This window comes from Lepisosteus platostomus, chromosome 20, assembly GCF_059453375.1.
Source record: "Lepisosteus platostomus isolate fLepPlt1 chromosome 20, fLepPlt1.hap1, whole genome shotgun sequence".
Taxonomy (NCBI): domain Eukaryota; kingdom Metazoa; phylum Chordata; class Actinopteri; order Semionotiformes; family Lepisosteidae; genus Lepisosteus; species Lepisosteus platostomus.
Genome location: NC_142630.1, coordinates 11,364,871 through 11,388,605, shown reverse-complemented (window position 1 = coordinate 11,388,605; position 23,735 = coordinate 11,364,871). Strand labels below are relative to the sequence as shown.

Here is a 23,735-nt window from a genome sequence, read left to right as displayed (position 1 = left end):
AACCCTGCAGATATGAAAAGTGTATAAGCAAACACATTATCAGTACTGGTAAATTACATTAGAAGTGCAATTCTGGAAGCACTTCTTCAAGTGAAATGAGAACCTGTTTGATTTACTGAGAAATGCTTTACATGACTGACAAAGTCCTGATTCTGTCAATGGTTTTTTTAAAGCAATTTACATTAGGGGACAAATCATATTAGAATCTCCCTGAAACGAATGTTGACAAAAGAGCTTTTTGTATACACAGATATAAACATACACAGGTGTATGTGTATAATGAAATGGCTTATTTCTGAATGTATTGTTGATTTGGAAGAAATCATTCTTTACCTTTCCATAATATTAAGATAAAATAGTTTTCTTTCTTTCATAATGCTGTTTGTGACACAAAAGACAAACTAAGTACTCCAAACTTTAATCTTCGATGTAGTCAAAGGTGACTTAAAGTAACAGATCTCATCACAGCTGAAAGTAATTGTACTAAAAGGTGACAGTAAATGATTCAGTTTGCTGCAGCTTAATGTGATCTCTTAATATAGAAATAAGTTAAAACAATTTATGCTAATTAAGGAATAAGTCACTAGTCAGTGCATGCTTTGTTAGATTAAGCAAGAAAATAAAATTCAATAATAAATTGCACTTAAATTAGAGTGTTTGTGTACAGAGAGACAGGATTTCTAGAACAATAAAATATTTTTTCAGTAGTGCTATGTCAATTTTAAGATTTTTTTAGCTTGTAAGACAATTTCTGTCATACCCTTCTTAATGTTACATGCACCATTTACTGAATTTGAGAGTACTGTACCAGTTTATTTACATTCCCTATCCTTATTGTGTACAGTATCAGTTACATTTTAATTAGCAGTTTTTGAAAAAATAAATTAGCTTCTGTCTTTCCCATGAGGTTTGACTGTGATATATATTTTGAGCACCAAAAGAAACATGTCACTGTTATTAGCAAAAATAAAGTACAGGGATTTGGACTACTGATCGGAAAAACCACAGAAACCAATATGCCCATCAATTACATTTTCTACAGTCAGTTTTTTAGAGGAATGGACTCCTCCAGAAAAATAGTCAGCGCACTTTTGCTTGCAACTTATACTTATTACTTAAAGAGCAGAGTAAAATGTTTGATGTACTGTAATAAAAAGTGAAAGTGCAGGTTCCATTCATTAGGTGTCAGGCATTACAGCTGAAAGCTCACTTAAAAAATCTGTAACCTCAAAGGATTCATTCATAATTAAACTTGGAGATTAAATTAGAACTCCTTAAAAAGGTATGCTTTTTAATAAACCCCTCTGAAAACTAGAAAATACATTCACACTCAGCAGTATTTTTGTAGGGCTTTTATCCAGTATCACATCGAGCCTGTTCTGTCAAGCTTTGGGCTGAGGGGTTCATTCTGTTGCTCAGTTTAGTAGCCTAATCATGCAGTGCATCGTGAGTTCTTGAAGGTTAAACAGGCAGGCACACTTTTTCTATCAGCAGAGCTCCAGATGTACAATAAAAAAAAGTGATAAGGGAATGATGTATTGTTGCTCTCCTGGCCTAGGATCAATAGATTTTGTTGAGATAATGTTTATAGGAAAAAAGCTACATGTAATTTCTGCGTACTATTTATTGTCAAACTCATCAGAAACAATAATTGACATAAATAAAATGAAAATACAAATCATTCAACTTCACTGTGAAGTCATTTTTACATTTTTCTCTTTAATGCATTTTTTTTTCTGGTATAGGAAATACAGAATCCAGTAACTGAGTACAGTAGTACATTTTTCATGTGCAGTTCTGTATGAAATTGTTCTAAAGGACTGAAGGGTGAAGAAGATAAAAGTTACAGAATGTAATATTTGAAATTGTATTATTAAAAAGACAGGTAATTGTATATTAAAGCAATATGGAGGTAAAGACGTTGTAGATGAGCCATGTCAATCATGTCAGTGTGGATGGCACTGAATTAAGAGTTTAAAAGAAAGAGCACCTGCAACATAACCTGGGCAAGCACTCGATACGTTCTTAACCATAAACCGAATTTTTGGGATGTGATCCTCTCTGATTCCCTGTTGTTCCCTGATTTCCTGTTGTTATTTTCAGGCTACATGAAGTCAAAATGTGTAGAAATGACATAGAAATGATTGTCACCTCCATTCTGTGGAGCCATGCCATATTTTGTTTAGTTGAATATATTATTAAAGGAAATCACATTTTGGAAAAATGAACCTAACTCTGCAGTTACATAGAGCAGCAGCTGCAAACCACTGAAGCAACGCTTTGACATTTCAATAGAACAATTTTCTAGGCTGCTGGAGGATCTAATAGCTGGTAGAGAAAACTCTAAATACAATTAATTAACACTCCATGTAGTATAGATACAACTGTGAAAATGTTGGTTAAAATAAACAGAGAAGTTAGAAATTTGTTATGATAACTGAGAGTAGAATGTTTACTTTTAATCATTGTGTCAATGTAGATAAGCTCTATATGTGCGCTTATCAAACACCTGTGCTTAAAGCAGGCAATCAAGACAAATACCTAATACCACGATGATTTAGTTTAGTCCACAGGCTTAGTCTCAACACCTCCACACATTTTCTTTCTCAATAAGGACAGAATTAAATAGGAATTAAAATTATCTCCTTTTTGTCACAATAGAACCAAAAAATGTTATTACAGAGTGGAGACCTTCAGACTAGTCCATTGGTAATCACAATCTGGGAACATTAAAGGACCGTTTTTATTGCCACATGAAGACCTCTAAAATTATGTACTTATTTTCTTACATTAAGGCATTTCTGGGCATTAAAGTGGAATGGTAGTCAGCACTGCCATTTCACAACCCCTGGGTGCTGGGTTTCATTCTGGCCTGGGTTGTCTTCTTGTGCGGAGATTGAATGTTGTGCCCATGCTGTTCAGTATGTTGAATTTAATGTTTCCTGGGTTCTCCAGTTAAAGGTCCAAAGGCATGCTCTCCAGGATAATTGTCATTTCTAAATTGTCCCACTGTACGTGTGTGTGTATACCCTGGCATAGACTAGAAAGCTTTAAAAAGTCAAATGTGCTATGAAACTCTTTGAATGAGGAGTAAAATTAAGAGCCTGCTCTTCTCTGCCTTTTCTGTGAGTGCACCGCTTCACTCACAGGACTGATAGCTGACTGCTTTTAAACAGTCAGAATGGGTGCTAGTTTCATCAAGTAAGTCTCTACTTTAAACTTTTTGGATTGGGCTTTTTTTAGATTCAAATAGAATGCAATATCAAAGACTTTGTTATGATGTTCAAAGACATCTCAACAGGATCACTGAAAGCAAATCAAGCATGGGGGATGAAATGGACAAATCAACGACTGTACTGAAATACAGCTCACTCTTAAATGACACTCAGTTCCTGAAAATCCTTATATCTCTTAGAACTACTTTTTTAGCTCTTTTATAAGTTTATAGAATTGTATTTTAAAACATGTTATATATTAGAATATATTAGAAATCATTTAAATGCAGTACTAATCCTCTGTTAAAAAACAAATATCAGGTTTGCTGATTTCATAATAAAATGTGGTCATCTGTAGTATGATAATGGCATATGACATGTCTAAAATAAAATACAAAATAGAGGAAGCTAATAAATAAAATGCCTAATATTTTATGTCAAAACTCCCACTGCAGACAATAATGCTATATACTAACATCTAATTCAAATAGAGTATACCTGAAAGGAAGTAAGTGCATTCCATTAAATTATATTTTTTAATTCTCTGTTTTTCGTATTAGGATATAACTTCCTAGAAATTGACACACTTTAAAAGGAACTTTTGAAATGTATGTGCAGTACATTTTTATGTATCTACGTATTTGCAAAACATTACAGGAGCAATACCAGCATGTACCCTGATCTGTTCAGATTTCAGAAGCTAAGCAAGGTTGAGTCTAAAACTGTGATGCAATTGACCTGAGATCAGATTTCTAAAGAAAACCAGGTTGCTGTTGAAAGTCATGCTGGTGATCAGTAGGTGGCACTCTTTCCTCTGAACCAGAAATTCCAGATGGTTTTATGTGGTGATAAGGACCTTAAACTGAGATCCTGAGTACATAGTTATTCAAGATCCCATGGCACTGTTCAGTAGAGAAGAGGTATTACCATGGGCTTTCAAAACTCCTGCCTATTTAAAATTGTCCATCTGAATTTCTTACTGCTCAACCTGATCTGCTGTCTACACGCTGCTGGTCATAATGACTACCACAAGTTACCCATGTGTATGCTGCATTTCAGTGGTAGATGAAGTGGGACCCCTCCTACAGTAGATGTGAAGTGCTTTGCGATGAAAAGCTCTATAGAAATGTCAACAGTTATTAATGGACACTGGGAGAAGTTGGGTGTTATGAGTGGATAGGTGCATCCATGACATCTCAGAAATAAAAGACACATTCAAAATCTTCTATCAAGAATACTGGATTATTAATGAAACTATGTCTATGACTAGTCTGTGCAGTCTTATAAAAAACAGTTACTCATTAGAGCATGATTTAACAACTTACCAGGTTTAAAATAGTTAAATATTCAATTAACAATTTACCAAAAATAGAAGGAAAATCAGAATGTTATATTCCCTAATCTACATTTAATAAACGTACAAAGACAGACTGTCAGGTAAGTTAGGATATTTTTTATTCAAAACAAAACACCGCACTTAAAAAAAAAATATTTCCATAATGTCTAATGGGCTCCTTTTAATGTAGTTCAAGCAAGTATCCGAAGGAAGTGACTTCGACATATAGATTAATAATGGCAGTAGCCTTATTTACATTATCATTACACATGGCTATTAAGTTCTTCATTAAATTATCCAACACAAAAATCATCAATTAAAAGCCAAGCAACGACATGAGACAAAACGTTTTCTTTCCTTTTAGAGAAGAAAATTATAAACCCATACAAATAAATTAAAATGATTACAATTCCACTGCCATTGATTTCAAAACGATGCTTTCAAATTCGAAAGCCAGTCTGATCAATCAGGTTTTGCGAACAGTGCAGTTTGTGGTTCTGGCTGGAGATTAGGCTGGTTCAGCACATGAGAATTCATTCATGTGAGTGAAAAAAAAAGAAATAAATAGGCAGAGGTATTGATCTCCTTGAGAGATTTCTCCTTTTTTAAAAGTCAATAGACATTGATCGCTGTACTGCATCATTATTTCTGCTGCCTCGCACATAGATTTCACAGGGAATCTCTTCCATCACCCTGTCTTCTATGACTTGTTCAGCACAGTCGTGAGTCTGTTTGTAGCCATAGCAGCTTTTCTTGAAGGTGCTGTTGAAGGTCTTCATGGGTTGGGGTTGGGAGAAGTCATTGCGGTAAGGGAGCTCCATGGAGCTGAGATTGGTACGACTCTGCTTGATGCTGGAGGGCTGGGATCCACAGTGGTGATCGTGGATGCATCGCGAGGCAGTGGAAGACCTTCTCATCTTGTGGTAGTTCTCGAGCTCCTCAGACAGATCGGCCAGATCAGAAGAGATCTCTTTGTCCCTCAGGGAAAAGAGTTCGTAATGAGGTGGGTCGAACACCTCTTGGAATCCCGCCTTGTTGAACATCGGCTTCCGAGCGACCACCTTTTTGCGAGGCTGCTTCAGCTGAACCAAGATGGAAACGATCAGCAGCACCAGGACAATACCAGATGACACACCGATGATGGTGCCGTGTGTTTTTGTGATCTGGTGAAACAGGCTGCTGGACTTTTTCTCTAGAAAAAAAACGTCAAGGAAGAAAACAAGAAATTCATACAATGCATGACCAATTCGAATCATGATGTTATTATGAACGAAATGAGGGTTGCCAAAAGCAATGCTTCAACAAATGGCTTCCTCATTGGGAAATAAATAAAATAAATAAATAGAATATGTCTCTGACCCGCTTGACTAAAATTGTATCTGTGATCCAAAGAGACTGTGTATTATAACTCACATAATCTTAATGGCTGTTTTGGAATTCTAATACTAGAGTGTTTTACAGCAGCCAATGCTGTCACATTGTGTTTTGGGAGTGTATAACAGTTTTACTAGAAAACTAACCCTTGCAGTAGTTTTCATCCCACGGATAAACACAGTTTTGAATTCCATTGCAAACTAGAGAATTATTGATGCACATGTTGCTGTGGCAGAAAAACATATTGCTGGAACAAGGAGCTGAAAGAGAGCACAAAGACATACAAATTAGCACTGGCTCAAAAGCGTTTTTTGGCACATCATTTTTTTTCACACAGCCAGCAGACGTTCACAGTCGATTTATAAAAAGGTAAATAATACCACAATTGAGCGGAGTGCAGTGCAGTGAGTCGGCAGCAACATTCTGGTTAGCTGCAAACTAGGATACATGGATGACAAGGTTCAAAGGTTGTCAAACAACCTTCTTAGAATGAAGGTCATGAGGCTGGATAGGGGAAGGTAATTGAATGTGGCTGAAGTCAGGAAATAAAATGAATTTAAGAAGTCTGAACTAAGGCCTCAACAGACATTTTCATGCATCACAAAATTCCTTATAAGTGGAACATCTAACCTACATGCTACCCATCAGATCCTAACTACACATGGCTGAGCAGGACATCAGTCCGTCATGTAGATTGTATTAAGGTGCAGACTGACAACACGTCCTGCACTGAAGTCCTAAACTGTTCTGACAGTTGAATGAAGGCTCACAATGTAGCTTCTGAGCCTGCTTAACAGCAGGCTACGACATGTTGATTGCAGCTCCTAGATTTTACACTCTTTCCAGACATATATTGAACTTTATTAATCTTTAGAACATTTGGAAGTATCTCATTGTCTTTTTGGCTGCATAGAAATGATTTCTAATGGGTATTTTAAGATAACGTATTTCACAAATGTCTAATGTAGTGAATTGTAAAAAAAAGAAAACAATGTTTTATTATTTTAGGGAGAAAGAACAGCAAAAATGACCAGAAAGGCAAAAACAGACAGAAATATCCAAGAAAAGCAAAGAAAGTGCAAGCATTATTTATTATCTTGTAATAATTGAAGGATGAATGTGGAAATTCATAATAATAATAACCCACAAATCAGAAAGGTAAAAAATCAATACACACAATATCTTCCAACATATAAAGTAGATTGATCTATTCTTTAGGCCTTAACATGGTTAAAGTGACAATGGATAAGACAGAACAGATTATTTTTTCACTGTGTAAAGGCAGGTTTTCAATATCACATAAGAAGACAAAACAGTCTGGAGATTTTAAGTAAATAAATTACCACAGCAGACGCCAACTTTTTCAAGGCAACACTAAACCATTATTTTGTGAGCAAAGACTGACCGTGAATACTTTGCAGTTTAAAGATGCCCTGTCTGAAGATGTTATTATCAAGGGATTTAAGGCAAGCAAGGATAAGGATTGTGGATAGGCAGGTACTTCAAATTAAGCAATGGGAAGACAGCAGTGCAGCAGGAGGCCCTGTTCTCTGAGTGTAAGAATGGCCTTCATTTTACCATGTAGTCTGCTTTCTTGTATCTTTATAGACTAATATGTTTTACTCATTACTCAGAATAAAGTACCATTGTGAAATAACTTTATGTATTCTGTGGGTAGAAGAATACTGAAGGACAGTGATTATTTTTTCAAGTCAGCACATTTGTGGCAATGGCTATGTATTTTTGGGATTGCTCTGTACCTGGTTCCTTGAAAATACTATATAATGTTGTACAATGTTGTCTCACATAATTGTTGTTTCTATTACATCTTTATGACAGTTGTTAATATTCCTTTCCTTTCATACTGCAGTTCTTTGAGCCAGTGGAATACTTCAAGACCACACGTTTTATTATGTATTCTGTAACAAGGTATTTAAACCAAACACCACAGATTAAATATCTGTGAGTAGAGATTATACAAAAACTGTTATCTTATACCTTGAAGAAGTCTAATTATGCATACAGTATAACTACAGTATATTGTAACGCTTTGGGGTTCACGTGGGCGCCCTCGCCGCTGCTGCATCAGGTCGGCCCCCCACCGTTGGGGACCCGGGCCTCCAAAGTCACTCAACAGGGACCCAGCCTCTTGAGCCAAAGGGAAATCTCCCGTCAGCCCAGCGGCTGCAGTCCCTGCTATTCACAGGGAAGGGCGGTGACTTTACCGCTCTGGTAAGCCAGCTCTCGCAAGCAATGGAGGCCGTATGCGTTACACTATATAAAAAATATTTCCATATAAAATCCTTTAGTAGGTGGTTTGTGCTATAGGTGGACTATTCCCAAATAACCTACAATGAGCCAGAAGGAAGGAGAAAGTTTTTTATTTAATTTAACCTCTCCTTTAAGTCAAATGATTCATGTTCAGTTCTTGTAATGATATATTTAAATTGATTCTGAGTATTACTGGGAGCCTTTAGAATCAGTCGCATATACTGTATTTCTACCTGTATATACTGTATTTCATCAGTAATATTCCTATTAAATGTTACGTGGGGTACCAGGAGACCTAAAATTAGTTTCCTGTCTTCAACAAGTAACTCTACAGCTTTCATTAGAAACCCCATGTTATTAGGAAAAAGGTATTATTCACCAACACCCATAATGAGCACTTGTTATCATTTTACTCAGTAATTCAAGTCAGGGAGAGAAATAATTGGCTTTTCAATGCCAGGCGCATGTAAGCAACTGCTGTAATTAACTTTTTATTTTCTAAGAGAAGTGGATGGTAGTATAACATCAGGGATTCCAAGTCCAATGAAATAAAAATAAATCCAAACAAAACAAGGAAAAAAATTAATATATTGCCTTTTGTTATGCGGCAGTATTAACCTGTATATAAATACACCATGAGGGTGTCCTTGGCAGCTTGCAGAGCTACAAATTAACATTTTAATCATAAATCCTAAAATTACATTACAAATCCCATAAAGGTATTGACTCAACCAACGAAACAGAATGAAGTATGAAGGCTAAACAACACATCATCATATTTCAGTCTGAAAGAAAAGAAGAAGGAGGCTACAGATTCCAATATTTGTAATTTACAGCCAGCACGCTGTATTCCAATTGCTATTTTTTTATTTTATTGGGTTCAGCTCTCCCTAGTGTATGCAACCTAGTTCCCAAAGATATGCAGCATGTGATTTAGATTTCAATCTTAGGAGCTATTTCAAATAAAACTGTCCTACTTTCTTCAATACTGCATAGGAAAAGCATGTATTAACCCTTAACGATAGTGCACATCTGTTTCCATTGAACCTTCGTGGTTTCACCCATCTTTACGTCATCAATCTTAACTGAACATTGTTCATTTTTCTCACCAAATGAATCGGTAGTGTAGACGTTTCTAGAAAAAACGGGTGTTGTGCTGTCAAAGACAAAAAGGATGGAAAACACGGAAGATGGCCGCTGCTTACGGTCGATGAAGGAAGTGAAGAGCATTCGGAAGCGGCTGAGGCGACTGGTCTCATCGGCCCACATGCGCACCACCCCGACCCCCGTCTCCAGCATGATGTCGTTGGCAACCGTGCTGCAGAACTTGGCCTTCAGGTTTTCTATGGCACTGCTTCCATCGTAAACAGCCACAAAATTCTTCTTGCACTCGTTGGAGTTCTCCATTTGGTAATCAAGAAACCTCAGGTAAATCTGTGAAGGTTATGACATGACTTCAAATGGCTGCTCTGGAATGACACACTGCCATCGCGTCAGATTCAAGTCAAGAACTCTACTGCTAACTGTGGCATTTAAAACAGGCTACTTGATGATTATATTTTTAGTGTACAAACACAAGTATGTAAGTCTGAAAGGGTGGTATGAAACCAAAGCAGTTTCATCATTTAGAAGGAACTGAAATCCCTGAGCACTGCACAATTGCAAGATTCAGAACATCAGGACAGCACAAACTGTTTGGAGAGAACCCTTTGCCAAAAGAATTATTTTAAAAAACACACAATGGAAGAAGAAAGAAAATAAAGTACAGTATTTAATTTGAGACTACAGTGTCCCTTTTTTGATTGATTAAGGTTGGCTATCATTTCACTTTTGTCTTTAGTAAATATTTAATAGGAAAGTAAATCTAAATAGGTTCCTACAACTGCTTACTTATTGTAACAATTCAATATTCATTGGAAATGTATTTCTCCTCCCCTGCTGAACTGGTGAGTTACAAATCTAAACATTCCTGTTGTGTCGGTAGCCAAAGCTTTCTCATTAAAACAACCTCAAGATATACAGAAGTAAATGTTTAATGCTGTTTAAGAAATTAAGTTTCCTCTGAGACAAAACGATTCAAAAGAAAAAATCAAGCAAACGATAACATCTTCATATGTCCCTTAGATAGGATTACTGAAATCCCACACTGAGCCTGCTACTACATTTCAAATGCATTTTGCAGTAACACACAAAAATATCTCTTTGGTGAAGACCGAGTGTACTCTTTATAACCTTTGGCTCCATACACACCTTTGATTTGGGGGGGGCTCGTACTGTCCAAATGCAGTCGACAGCTTGGCCTGGCTTTATTTTCTCATCCTGCTCGACTTGACTGGAGCGAATGAGTCCATCAGCGCCAGTGAGCTCGAACTGGCAATCTGGAGAAACAGACAGCCTGTAGCCAGTGCCAGAACAAAGAATGGCTTAAAGTTTAATGACAGAAAGTACTAAAATATTGAAGACCCAACCTGGAATTGGATTTAAGATTCCTCCCACATAATGGAAATCTGGATCTACAGTGAAAGAAGGAGAGAAAAAGTTAATATAGAAAAAAGAAATAAACACAAAGCAAAGCCACTGTGATTTTTGCTTTAGTAGCACAAGTACAGTAGATAGGGTATCCTGATCTTGAACAGGGTTTGCATATTCAGTATTGTGAAAAAACAAACAAACATGAGGGCCATCAAACATGCATGCTGGCAGTTTAAATAAAATACATTATATTTTATATAAATGCAAGATCAGAATGGCAAAAATCAATCCATATAAGTGTCTCTTAAGGTCTATGCATCTATGTATTTTGTGTATCTTATCTTAAAAAGTCTTATGTCATTGGCACAATACTTAAAGACACACTGGATAAAACTGATTTAAAAAATCTGAAACCATCAGAAACATCATCATTAAGAAAAAGTAAACCAAACTATATTTCAAGGAGAATTTCTTTCACAGTAATTTCAGAAAATCTTCAATAATATTGGTATTAAAAGTACGCTAAGATCCATTGGTGCTTACTTCCATTAAGGTATTCGCATTGCTGCACACTGTGACACCACCGGTCTCAAAGCCTTACAGCTAAGGGTTAAAAATATTACAATGCCCAAAACAAGGAAAATGGTGAAGACTCCAGCCCTGAAGATGACCGTGTACCTGGTATAAATGCATATTTGATCCGAAAGCCCAGGCCTTCCAACTCCTCGTCAGTAGTGAATTTTATCCACATGAACCTGCCCGTTGACGTAATCACATCAGGACTTTTGGAGCCACAGTATCGGTCAATGAGGGGAGAGAAACCAAAAGGACCATCCCGAACTTCCAGATGGTCAAAGCGGCACTCAAAAGAAGGCTCAATATAATAGGGTTCATCAAAGGTCAACTCAATTCTTTGACGTGGATCAGCTGCCCAATGGAACAAAAAACAAAACAAAACAATGATATACAAATTGGTGTCACACCTTAGTAACCTTCTACCTTAAAATCCAAAGGACTTGGAGTCCCGCTGAGCTAGTTTCTGGACATGCATACAACGATATCCTTCATAGCTGGATTCTTGTAAAATTTAAATGATTTTAATTAAATTGAATCCAAATGTGTCAATCCATCTTACTCTATATTATACTTACAGTTCTCAGTCTTTTTATTGATGCAACATTTTAATTTTTTTTCTCCTCCACAGAGTTTAAATAGCATGAGGTAGGTTGAGGCGACAACGACATATTAGTACCAGATATTATAAGCAGCAAGATCTATTAGTCATTATAAATACAGCTTCTTCAAAATCAAAGAAAATGTAGAAAGAAAGACAATATCATGGCGTTCTCTTTCTTCAGACAAATGGATTACATGGATTTAGGAAAATGCCTCACAAGCATCAAGCCCAGAGAATATTTTAATGAGAGGCCAAGACAGGAACAAAGGTCAAATCTGGCCTTCAGCTTTGAACTTCGAAAAGCTTTGAGCTGTTTCCTTTCTACAGAACTGGTGAAAGAAAAAAAAACTATCCTTTCCTTAACATTACTGTCCTTGTTAAGTTGTGAAAATCATTGCAAAGCAAATTCATAAAAATTGGAAAAGTGTTTCCTTGGCAAGAGGGTTGATTAGTTTATTCAAATGGCTCACGGACATTACAAAAATAAAAAGATGAAAGCAAGAGTCTTGATGAAGTTATACTTTTTTGCTTCTGCAGGGGAAAATAAATGTAGTCTTTTCCCTGCTATACCTAAGGTAAACATGCTGAAGACAGTATGGCCTGACAGAAACATCTGCAGATCTGCTACAACCGGACAGCATTATAAACTACAAAACAAAGAGAATGATTGCCATGTTCTATCATCAATGCTGTCGTTGCATGTCAGACTTTTCTCAGTTTTACATATGATAGTTCTCATCTGAACTGACAACTATTGAGTGAGGAGAATTCTCAAAGATGTATGATCCGCCTTTAATAGCATAACCCATGGATCACACTGCATGAGACAACCTAAGACCCTTTATATTAAAATCATCTTATTTATTGAATTAATCTTATTTACAGTACAGTGAATGATGAATCATGCGAATGGCACTGAGGCTAGTATTATGTTACTGTTGTCCCTTCCTGTGGCAAATCTATTAAGTGGTGAAATAAATATTTGAAATGCTGCATTTGCATTTCTATATACTGTAGCTTGTGTTACATGTGGTGCTCTCGATAGTACGCCTAACAAAGTAAGAGTTAGAGAAAGCATTAAACATCTTTATGTTAAAAACTAGGTCTTCCTGGACACTTGTGAAACAAATTTAGGACTTAAAAAAGTTAAAGACTCTAAGCTTGTCTTATATAATTTGGCAGAACAATAGCTATCTGATGTACCTTCCAAAATGTAAACACATTCCTTGTTCGGTGGGTAGGTGCTAGGGTAGTTAGGAGAGGTAAAGAATCCTCCATTGTGATTTCGAATCCATAGTCCACACTGAGCTGAAGTCTTAGGCTTTGCACCGACATTTTGGACCTCTGAAGAAGTCAGAATAAAAAAATACTTGAATGCATAAATATAATATTTATATGCAAATAACATGGTAAATATAAGCTTAGAATAATGTTTCTTCACATATCACATACTGTGCTTATTCACATTTTCCTTTAGAATAAAAGCTGTGTACATGTCATAAGCCTTAAAGACAAGCAATGAAAATATTGCCCACGTGAGATTCTGAAAACATATTCATCATTAGACACATACTGTACTGTATTAATGTAACAAGTTTCTACACCAGCAAAAATAATAAAAAAAAACTTGATAAAAAGTATTTGTATAGATGTTTCATGGCTGTAAATGATTTTTAAATTGCCTGTACATGCTTGCAGACAGATATACTGTAATCTCATATTGTCTGATATGCACAAGCATTGAATTCTACGGTGATTTATTCAGGCACCCTTCTGAAACACCATCTCCCTCCAAAATGTGCAAAATAAATAAAGTACCAAATAAATTCTAACAAAGCAAGTAATGTTAATAACAAAATGAAAACTACCTTTTGTTTTCTGTGCCAAAGCAAATCCTTCTTCAATCAGAACGAGTAGAACCAAGGCTGTCACAAATGATAAGAAAAAGATTTACATATTTTACCTTCACAAATTTAGTTCGCTGTTGTTAAACACTTGGAATGTACTCATATGAAAAAAATCACTAGTCATACTACAGAAGATTCCACAGTGTTACAGGAAAACATTCTCCTGAATAGCAATGGCCACTTTCTGTATGTACAAAGTTTAAAAGATATGGCGATTGTCCGTTCTATAATATATTAATGAAAAATCAACATAAGGTAGTAAGGTAAAATCTGTATTCAAACTCATAATCTAAAATACTTTCTGTCTTCTAAAAATGTTTCAGCTAATACAAACAATTCCATATTTTGAAATTGTGTACTAAATTATATAAACTGTGTAATTTTCCAGCTGCTTTTCCTTTATCACGAGAACAGCATACTCACTCCGGTAAAAAAGGTGGAACCTCTACCAAATTAACACTTTGAATCTTCTAAGGACTTCAACATGGAAAACTGGACTTTTCCCCTTATAAAATATGATTTCAATTAAATGTCTTACAATGAAAAGCTTAATAAACAAAGGGGCAAACAAATTTACCATGGCGTGCTATGTTTGAACCAAAGTAAAATGAAATGAAGCACCATTAAATACTGGTAGATAAGGATGGAGAGATATGCTAGCATCATTCAGATCACGGCAAATCATAGTAAAGTCAATTGTAAAGAACCAGCGGTAAAATGGAGAACACTGCGATTTTGCTACAGTAAACCCTCATAAGGGTTTGTATGTAAATCCGAAGGCATTCACTGACTGTGACAAATAATGAACCCATTTTGGTCATTTCTGAAATTCCCCCTTTCAGGTAACATTGCTAACCTTTGAGAACCTGATAATTATCTATACTTTTAGTACTAGTAATAGTCGCAATACGTTACAAAGCTGTAATATCTTGTGCGACAAAAGCATTCAACTGAATGAAAAAAGGCAAACTTCATTTTTATGTTCGCGACAACAGATAACTCTGAAAAAAATGTTTCTATGTTAATTTAATCTTCAATTGGAAAAATATAGAACGCAAACGTTTTAAGAAATGTTTCTAGACCTGCAAACAGAAGAACTATGCGATATATTTTCAATTGGCTACTTCAATTTCGGCTTCACACGTTCGAAGTGTAATAACGGGACACGTCGGGCAGCAGGTGGCAGCACAATCTGAAATTGAAAACTGAACATCCTCAGCCTTTTAACAAGGAAAATATGGTGAAGGAATGAAACTGCTCTTGGATTTTACCGGTTATCAAGGAGCAGCTATGCATCTAATCCATTGACTTGATAAAGATGACACTGGAACAGATCAGATTTATCTTGTAGGCTTGTAGTAGCCCAATTACAACCGGGCAAGAGAAATACAGCATCACTATTAACACCATGCTAACTCTAACTTCAATTTTTAACACTGTTTTTTATCCCATAACCTGACTCATCCAAAAGGGATTTATATAGACAGTATTGTATACATCACTCAACTCAAAACTGAGTGAGATTCCGTGAATATGACAAAACGCAAATACTCCACCAAACATTATGGAAGGAAATGAGCATGAGATTTGAATATGCAACTGTTCTACAGAAAAGAAATATCAAAATTTACCTTCATTCAGACATTGTAAGAAATACGTGAAGGAATGTTAGAATATGGAATAACTATGGTAGTTGGGTAGTCAATAACTACGAGCTATAACCTTTCTTACGTTATGATGTAAAATTCTGTTGCAAAAAGGTTCTGAGGGGGTGTCTCTCTGCAAATGTACTACGATCTCTGCAGCCGTTCTGCATCAGTATTGTATCCACTACACTTAGGAGACAGTTTAAGATAGAATTATGATTTTAGATAATAATTTATGGGTACAATTAACTACTGCTGTATATTAGAATGAGCACGATTGACAGTATGCGCTGAAAATAATTAATCTTATACTTGTCTAAAAGCATGATATATGTACATACGCTGTCACTACACTAGTAATACCATTATGTACAGGTGTTGATTAAGACCCTGTTCACTTTATTAATAAAAGTAGAATATCTTTTTTAAATAAAAAAAATACCTATAGAGACATTACAGTTTTGGTTTTCGTATTAGGAAACATCTAACGTTTCTAAGGAAAGTAGCACAACATATTGTATTTTCTTTGAGTTAGAAAAAACTTAAAAATTATGGGGTTCATCATCTTCTTTCCGAGCTTCTAAAACAAGAAACGTCTTTAATTAAAAAGGATTAAAAACGTTATTTGCACAATTCATACAGTAAGTATATCTTCATATTTTTCCCAAAAATGTACTGATTGCTGAAAATCGACATATTAAAGACATCATATTAAGTATCATTATGTCATTGACGAAATTTCCTGGTATTTGGGGATACCAAACTCATTTTCTTCTCTGCGGTGTTAATGTTCATGTAATAAATCATTCGGTTGCAATATGCAACAATATATCAGCTTGAAGAACTGCATCAGCACTATTGTCAAAGAACGCATTTCTTTCAAAACTATTACTAATAGTGTCATTGTGTTCAAACACAATGAATTCATACCTAACACAAGCCTAAAAAGAGAAAACCCGCGACTGTGAATAATAATACCATTGCAACAAATAAAGCATGTGATCTTGCAGTCAACGAGGGAAAAAAAACTCAAGTAAAAAATTAGAATATTCAAAACATAAATAGCATTGGATGACATGTTACAACTCTTCTTGGTGGAGCAGTATTAAATAAAAAGTGAAAGCTTTTCTAATATTAAAAAAGTGAAATATATTTCTGCTTGAAGGGATGCTAACTACTTTTGATTAATTTATTTTAAATAAAAAAGCTAGATGAACACAGAGTTTAAGTGCTTTTTGTAGAAAGCCAACTAGCAAAACACTGTAATCCGCAGATTTAGTGCAGTCAATTGATCTCTTTTGGATCAATGTCATGATTTACACAGGCCCACATTAGCAACCTTTCCTGAAAAAATAATTGCAGAATCCCAACTGTACTCCTTCACTCTGGAGGTTATTCAAAAAAATGTTTATAGGGGCGGTGTGATAGTACTACTATCAGATAGTCCTTGCAAATGAAGAATGGTATACTATAAAATAGTTTTTATACCACCTTCCCTTTCCTTGTAATGCAACCACCCGCAACGTATTTGAAATGATGAAAGATCTTTAAGCAAAAATACATAAAAATAGATAAACATTGAACCCAACACCCACAACGTACAGTACTTGAAAAATAACAACATGAACGTAAAAAATGAATAGAAATAGAAACCAATTTACAAAAATTTCGAAAACGTTTACTTTCATTAGAAAACAGCAATACAGTTTTAGTCGTGTTAAATCTGGGCGACGCTTAAGTTCGACCTTATAACTACATTTCTGCCGTAGGTTAAAGGGTAATTATCGAACTGTGATTCCAAATCTGTATCCAACAGAGATTACTTAGAAGTACTGTATTTTTCTAGCGTCACCGAGTAGGTGTGTCTTTCGTTAACAAGGTAACAAATGACCTTTTCATGTTTTTCTGACAGCAGTCAAAATAGTGCTCATACAGTGCTATGCTGATCTTGTCGGTTGCACAAACCAACACTTTTAAATTAGTGGTACAATTTTCAGTTATTTGATGACGGATTTGAATTTGTGTAAAATTAATTACAGTGTAGACGCAGGTTAAATCTTAATTCTCGTGATTTTTGACAACTGGAATTTAGTACTGTAGGTAGAAACAATAAATATATCTAACAAACAAGGCGCTCCGCGGCTGGAAGGAGTCGTAAGATGGGGATTCCTTTTCCAGATGTGACACTACAAATCGGGAGCTGTCACTTCAGCACCTTCTATGAATAGCGGCAGGTTTTAAGAAGTGTGAATAATCTACACTTTTTACTTTGCCTTTTGAATCATCTGGAAACAAATAGTTTTGCATGTTATAGGATATATTCTTTCGTAAAACAATACAACCACATAAACCAAATTGTATTCAGGAGATTAAATACTGAAACGGGCTACGAAACGACCGCTTCTACCTGGAAATCGTTTTACTTGATTGATATTGAATAATTTAGATTTCGACGCAGTCTTTTGAAAGTCATGAAATTCTTTAATTAAAAAACTGTATAGTTGAAATTCGAAATGCCACCTTGTGTCTGTCCTGAAGATGGCGATGTTATTCTGAGTTTGAAGAACAAAAAGCGGTTTCTAAGTGCAGACTAACTTAACCATTTAGTAATTAAAATTATACTTTCAGTTAAATACTATCTTCATCAATTAGTGTAATTCATGTTTTGTTTTGTTAAAACAATAACATTTTGATTTATATTAAACTATACAACACAAAAACAGGCAAAATTTGTATTTTATCGTACTATTATATACGAGGCGCCTGGTCGTCAATAAACCCTTTGTATTCAACAGAGAACAGAGCCATTGAAATTCTCTGTTCTTTCACCAAACTTACCTCCGTGCATTTCCCCTCTTTGATTAATTCTGTATGTTCTCTTTTTCTTTAGTTTTCGGAGTAGCCTTGCTTTTCCATTTTGTGAAACCAAAGCGTAGAGTCACTCGTACACAATCCAAACTTCTTCAATCGCTTTAATCCCATCGCCCCATGCAAGGAGAGACTAATAGGAATTCCCTCCGGAAACCACCCCAAGAGCTTCAACACCCTCCCAAAATGCGTGGTGCCCAGTCCTTAATCCCATTAAGATAGGTATTGGATATTTCCAAAGGCATTCAATACTCCAGTTGAAAAGAAAGCGAAAAGTCTGTCAAAGACAGAGAGAAGACGGACAAACAATAGCGAGTGCGCTTGGTTCTCCCGGCAGAAATGAAATGTTGGAAATAAATGAAGCTCATTTAAGATCTGGGCGCTGTTTGCCTGAATGAGCAGCTTGTACGCATGCACCCCCTCACCGAGTGAACAATCCAACTGCAGGCACACTCCCCCTGTACTATGGGATTGTGCTATGAGGAAAAAAAGGCAAATAAGTAGCAGAGTCTCCACGTCAGTATGTTCTTCTGTGTGGAAGACACTGATTTTCAGTTCCTGGACTGTTTTGCATTCACACGTGTGTTGAACGTTTGAGCAGTCTGCCCAAAGCGTACTCATGTACATGTGTCCGGGAAATGTTTTATAACGTTGCATATGGTGTTTCATTTATCGCAGCTAAACAGATGCATAGCTACTGTAGCATAGCCGTTTTTAAAAATGTAGTTTAAAGACAAAAAAGGAAAAATATACTAACGGTTCTGCGGTTTGAAAGACATCACTTCTCAAACCATGCCCAGGCAAAACTGCTTAAGATGCACTGAAATATTTTTCTCAATCACTATAAAAAGCTATGAACTGTGAAACACCAAATTCTACAATATATAAAAAGCTTTTGTATACATTTTGGTGTACCTAACAAGATTTTGACATCTCAAGGTACATTGTATAGTAAATTGTACAACATGTACAATGTATATTATATCCAAAAATGCTTCATAATAACTAAAACAATGTTAACTCATTTATTTGAATAAATAAATGTATGCTAGCTTAATTTCTTATATTTTGCCTTCAATAATTTTGTTTAAAATGAAAATAGATGTCATACACCAGTTTTGAAACATTTTAATGATTAATTTCACTAACAATTACCTTTAACACAAACATTTCTGAATTAACCATTTTTACATTGTATTTCACAGAAAACTGACCATGTCAGGTGCAAATTAAAGTGGAACAAAAACTAGCAAAACTTTCAAATCCGTAATTTAATGTAGTGATTTTACTAACACATATGGTGTAGACAGCTGAGAGTTCTGACACAATCTCAATGAATTATGCAGTTTGTGAAATGATTCAGTGTGAAGTATTTCATGAGCTCTTTCCAGTTGATGGTAAGTAGATTAAACATTACAAAAGTGCACAAAACAGCTATTAAACATAGCATTTATATGTAAACATTTAGTAACAGAATGAATCAAGATTGTTAAATAAAATACCAATAAATGCAATACTAATTTAAGGAGTGTTCAAGTAAATTCAAGGTTAGAATTAAAACATGAATTAATATTTTTGGGCTCCACTGAAAATAATTCAGATGTTCTTTCCTCTGTTTCAAACGTGATGCAAAAGCTTCTCAAATGTGATCATTTCTAATCAATTGTTAAATCTAACAATATTTTATTTGGAAAACCAACATCTCTGGCTCTTGTTTGAAATGGAAAATTCTAACAACAGTTTTTCTTAATTTACAGCACCCACTTTAAATTTCACTAAACAAGAAGCGAGTGAGAGGTGTTAATGATGACAAGTACCTTCCAATAACACTGCCTAAGCAGGTCCTCTTTCTCATATTTGAGATCAGCATTTCCAGATGATCCTAGCTGTGCTTCAGCCCACGCCAGTTGAAAAGATTTATAGCTGGTATGCTGAATTAAAATCGCTTTTGCTATTTTGTTCCCTGTTCCATGGTATAGGAATGTGCAGGCAACTGTTCTGAAACATCTTGGCTCCTTATCAAGATCATCAGACTAGTCTGTCTTTGGATGTACAGGTTACAATATATGCTATGGGTTGCATCTCTAAAATCCATCAAACTGTTTTCGACAGAATATACTTATTGCATAAAATCTCAGCTTTTAACAAAAATTTTGAAAAGTAAGTTTAAACATACAGTGTGTGCCACTTTATAAAGAAGTTACTTCTACTGCTCTAATAAGCTTAAAACATTTCCACACATTTGAGACTTTCATTACAACACTCAAAGGGTAAGATAAAAAAAAGTACACAGTTTTGGCACCCAAGAAAATATCACCATAAAATCAAACAGGAGTTTGCAGTACCGCTAAATTACTAGAAATTTTAGTTGGCTGTCCTTCTCCTTTCATTGTACAGTTCAATTACAGTAGTTGAAAAACCTGCTGCTGAAAATCAGCTTGGCAAACAAAGATTGAGACATGCTAGCAAAAGTCAAAAGTAGTTACCTTACAAATGAAGTGATCGACACCAATATAGCATGGATGAGTGCAACACAATCACATTCACAATATCTCAGGCAACCTGCTATGCTGACTGTCCAGTTAAACAGGGTAAGCACTGGAGTATATAAAGTTCTAATTAAATCAATATTCAATTAAACAAACAAATTACAGTATATACAAACACTGGTAATGCCATAATCTTATTTACAAGAATGATACAAAATGTAATTAAAAAGCACATATTAACCTTGCAATGACAGATCATAAATAATTTCAGATTAATTTTGCCAGTTACCTGATTTTTAAGTAAACATTTTTTAGTATCACCTGACTGACAAAACTCAGCAAATTCTAAATAGTCATGAGTAGAATTATGGAATAAGAACAGCACAGCAATTCAAAATATATCGCTGAAAAGCACAGAGCAAGACTTTCAAATGCTTTTAACTGCAGTGCAAAATGTATCCCATTTTCCTAACTTAGAACAAAGTCAACCCAAATCAAATAAAAAATATAATAATACCCACAATAATACTACAAGCATAAATTCTGAGTTAATCCCAAGAATTCTCAAACCCAAAATTACATTCTGCCCTACTTAAAGGTTTGTGTTAATTCTAAATTGTTTATGCTAGGAATGGAAAGAATGACTTAACAAAACCTCCCATCTTTAGTCAGAAAAACAAACAAATAAATCAAGTATAAAACTGCACAGTGTGCTCTGTCCTGCCGATTTAACCATCCATATTAAAGGTTCAGATACACCTCAATTCCCTTTAATTGTAATGTTTAAAGCAGCCAGCAAACAAATTAAATACTTTGGGTTAACAAATAGCAATAGATGATCGTACTCTTGAAATTGCTCATTTCAAAGTCAACCTCCCAGACTGCATCTGAGCTTATCAAACAGCAAGACGTTTTTAGCAGTATCTTCCCTTTTGATTTTTTCACATGGCATCAAAATGGAACCTGTGAGCTTCCTGTCGTTTCTCCCTATCATCTGCCTTCTGCAAATAGAAAAAGACAGAATTAGTGGAAGTCTTCATACAAGTCTGAAAGTTTCTTAATTTACCTATTTGGAGTGATCAGTTTATTTAATTTAGTTTTCCTCAGGAAAAATGTTCAGATTGATTTGTATTTACATTTGTGACCTTGAAATGTAATTTCACAGTCACATCAAAAAGGAATAATTATTGAAGAACAAAGGCACCTATATAAGTTTTGAAATTAAATGGAACACAATGTGAAAAAAATCATCACACTCCGTTTGCAAAAGCCATCTTGATCAGAGGGCCGAACAAACAGGCAAAGAATGGCAAGCTCAACATCACTCTTATTTTATCTTCTCGGTTCAACTGCCTACCCCTGTAATGCAAGAACTGCCTATTAATCATTACCTCTTGCATGACAAGCTGAAAATAATTGTCCTGATAAAATGACTTGAATGCATTTTGTGGCTAAATGGTTGTGTCACAAAGATTTCACTAGATTCAAGAAAATCCTTGAAAGGTCTCCTTGTCTAGGGGATCTCAGCTTTTAAAATGGACTGCAACCTTCATAGCTGGGTGTGCCTAAAACTAGCTGAGAGGATTCATCTGATTTCTTCTGTTAGACTCATACATACTGAAGTCTAAATAATGCCAAGCAAGTTAAGACTGACACTTAGGGGGTAAGTCCTATAACCTGTGCTAATTTACCCTTCTGGCAGATGGGAGTGAGGAGCAGGTGTTGTATGATTACCCTCTTACACATGGAGAAAGGATGTGGAAAGCAAAGTCTGTCCACAGGCAGGGAAGCTTTTCTGAAACCCAGCTCAAATGTTAAGATGTGCCGAATGTGGGATGAATTTTTTATTAAATCAGTGAGAGCAATGCTGAATTGACTGTACCATTGTAGCAGTACACCTTTTATGTAAAATGAATACTGTACCTTTTTTCTGATTTCTGTTAGCCTATTGTTATTCATTTAAAATTTTATGTTCAGAATTTTTTATTTTATTTTCTGTCCCTTCTCTTTTTTGGGTACAAAATAAAAGATGATCAGAAAAAAAATATTCACAATGAGAAGCAATGAACATGACACATCAGAGCACTATTTCAACTTCCCAGATAAATGACCCTTTCAGAGAGTGCCTGTCCTTGAGCTTTTTTCAAAGCTCTAAAGCTATTTTCTCTTTAGAATGTTGATGCAAGGTTCCTTTCCATCTTTTTCAAGTACAGAATTAGCTCTGTGCACCTGGTTTTAATTGTCAGAAGACGGACCATAAACTCAGGGCTGTGCTGGGTCTGCCAGCTCTCTCCTGCTTTTCTTGATAAATCTTGCATTCCTATTTTTCTGTCTTGGTAAGCTGCTGTAATGCATTTACCGCCATTGCAAGTGCAGCCGGCAGTCCTTTATTGCTACGAAACATTTCTCACAGGGGATTCTTCTGTTTGTGTGTCTTATGGCTCTTCTCTCTTTGTTGGGAAGGTGCTGGTTAACTGTATTTGTGTTTTCTTTTTCATTTGTCTAGGGAGAGGAATTTGTAAATAGGAGTGGGGGAATTAAATTATATTAAAATATTTTGTTTGCTGTGATAATCAATAGACAATAAAGTCTAGTTAAAACAACTGTTTTTTTAAGTTAATAATGTCACATTTTAATCCTTCTTTGATATTATAAATTTGGAACAATCTAAACTCTACAATTAAGTTAGTTTGGAGATTGATAAACTAACTTGAATCTTGAACACCAGAGAAAAACAACAACTTTTTTTGTTTTTATTCTGGACCTGTCTAATATATTTTCCAAAACATGCAGAAACCTCAAGAGGTATGTTATATGAGATATACACAGCAAAACAAATTTATAATGGAGCTTCCTATTCTTAAGCATGTTTCCTATTTTTAGAAAGACCTTATGTCCTCTCCAAAATGACAAAAAATAGTTTATCCATTCCACTTCTTCTAATTCAGGGTCACAGGGGATCCCATGTTTATCCCATTAA

At 35.3% G+C, this 23,735-nt stretch overlaps 2 protein-coding genes across 2 annotated transcripts in view; both read right to left on the bottom strand.

Moving 5' to 3' along the window:
* Positions 1–4,653: 4,653 nt before the first annotated feature.
* Positions 4,654–18,803, bottom strand: neto2a (neuropilin (NRP) and tolloid (TLL)-like 2a). The gene is made up of 9 exons (XM_088613806.1): positions 18,237–18,803; positions 13,714–13,770; positions 13,049–13,189; positions 11,347–11,595; positions 10,665–10,709; positions 10,447–10,574; positions 9,402–9,630; positions 6,072–6,185; positions 4,654–5,743 (listed from the first exon to the last, which is right to left on the bottom strand). Exons 1-9 carry the CDS (start codon positions 18,244–18,246, stop codon positions 5,157–5,159), a joined length of 1,560 nt encoding a protein of 519 aa, XP_088469932.1. The 5' UTR covers positions 18,247–18,803; the 3' UTR covers positions 4,654–5,156.
* A 575-nt stretch (positions 18,804–19,378) lies between these two features.
* itfg1 (integrin alpha FG-GAP repeat containing 1) overlaps positions 19,379–23,735 on the bottom strand; it is a 112,517-nt gene continuing 108,160 nt past the window's right edge. Inside the window, exon 18 of the mRNA XM_088614189.1 lies at positions 19,379–21,756. Coding sequence (XP_088470315.1) covers positions 21,697–21,756 — 60 coding nt within the window. The 3' untranslated portion in view covers positions 19,379–21,696. The remainder of the gene's footprint in view (positions 21,757–23,735) is intronic.

What these genes read in the sequence shown, in the direction of transcription:
- neto2a (XM_088613806.1), bottom strand. An exon ending in TTTGGCACAGAAAACAAAAG is followed by an intron (nt 13,190 to 13,713) that starts GTAGTTTTCATT and finishes TGACTTCTTCAG; the next exon opens with AGGTCCAAAATGTCGGTGCA. An exon ending in GAGCCCCCCCCAAATCAAAG is followed by an intron (nt 9,631 to 10,446) that starts GTGTGTATGGAG and finishes TAACCTTCACAG; the next exon opens with ATTTACCTGAGGTTTCTTGA.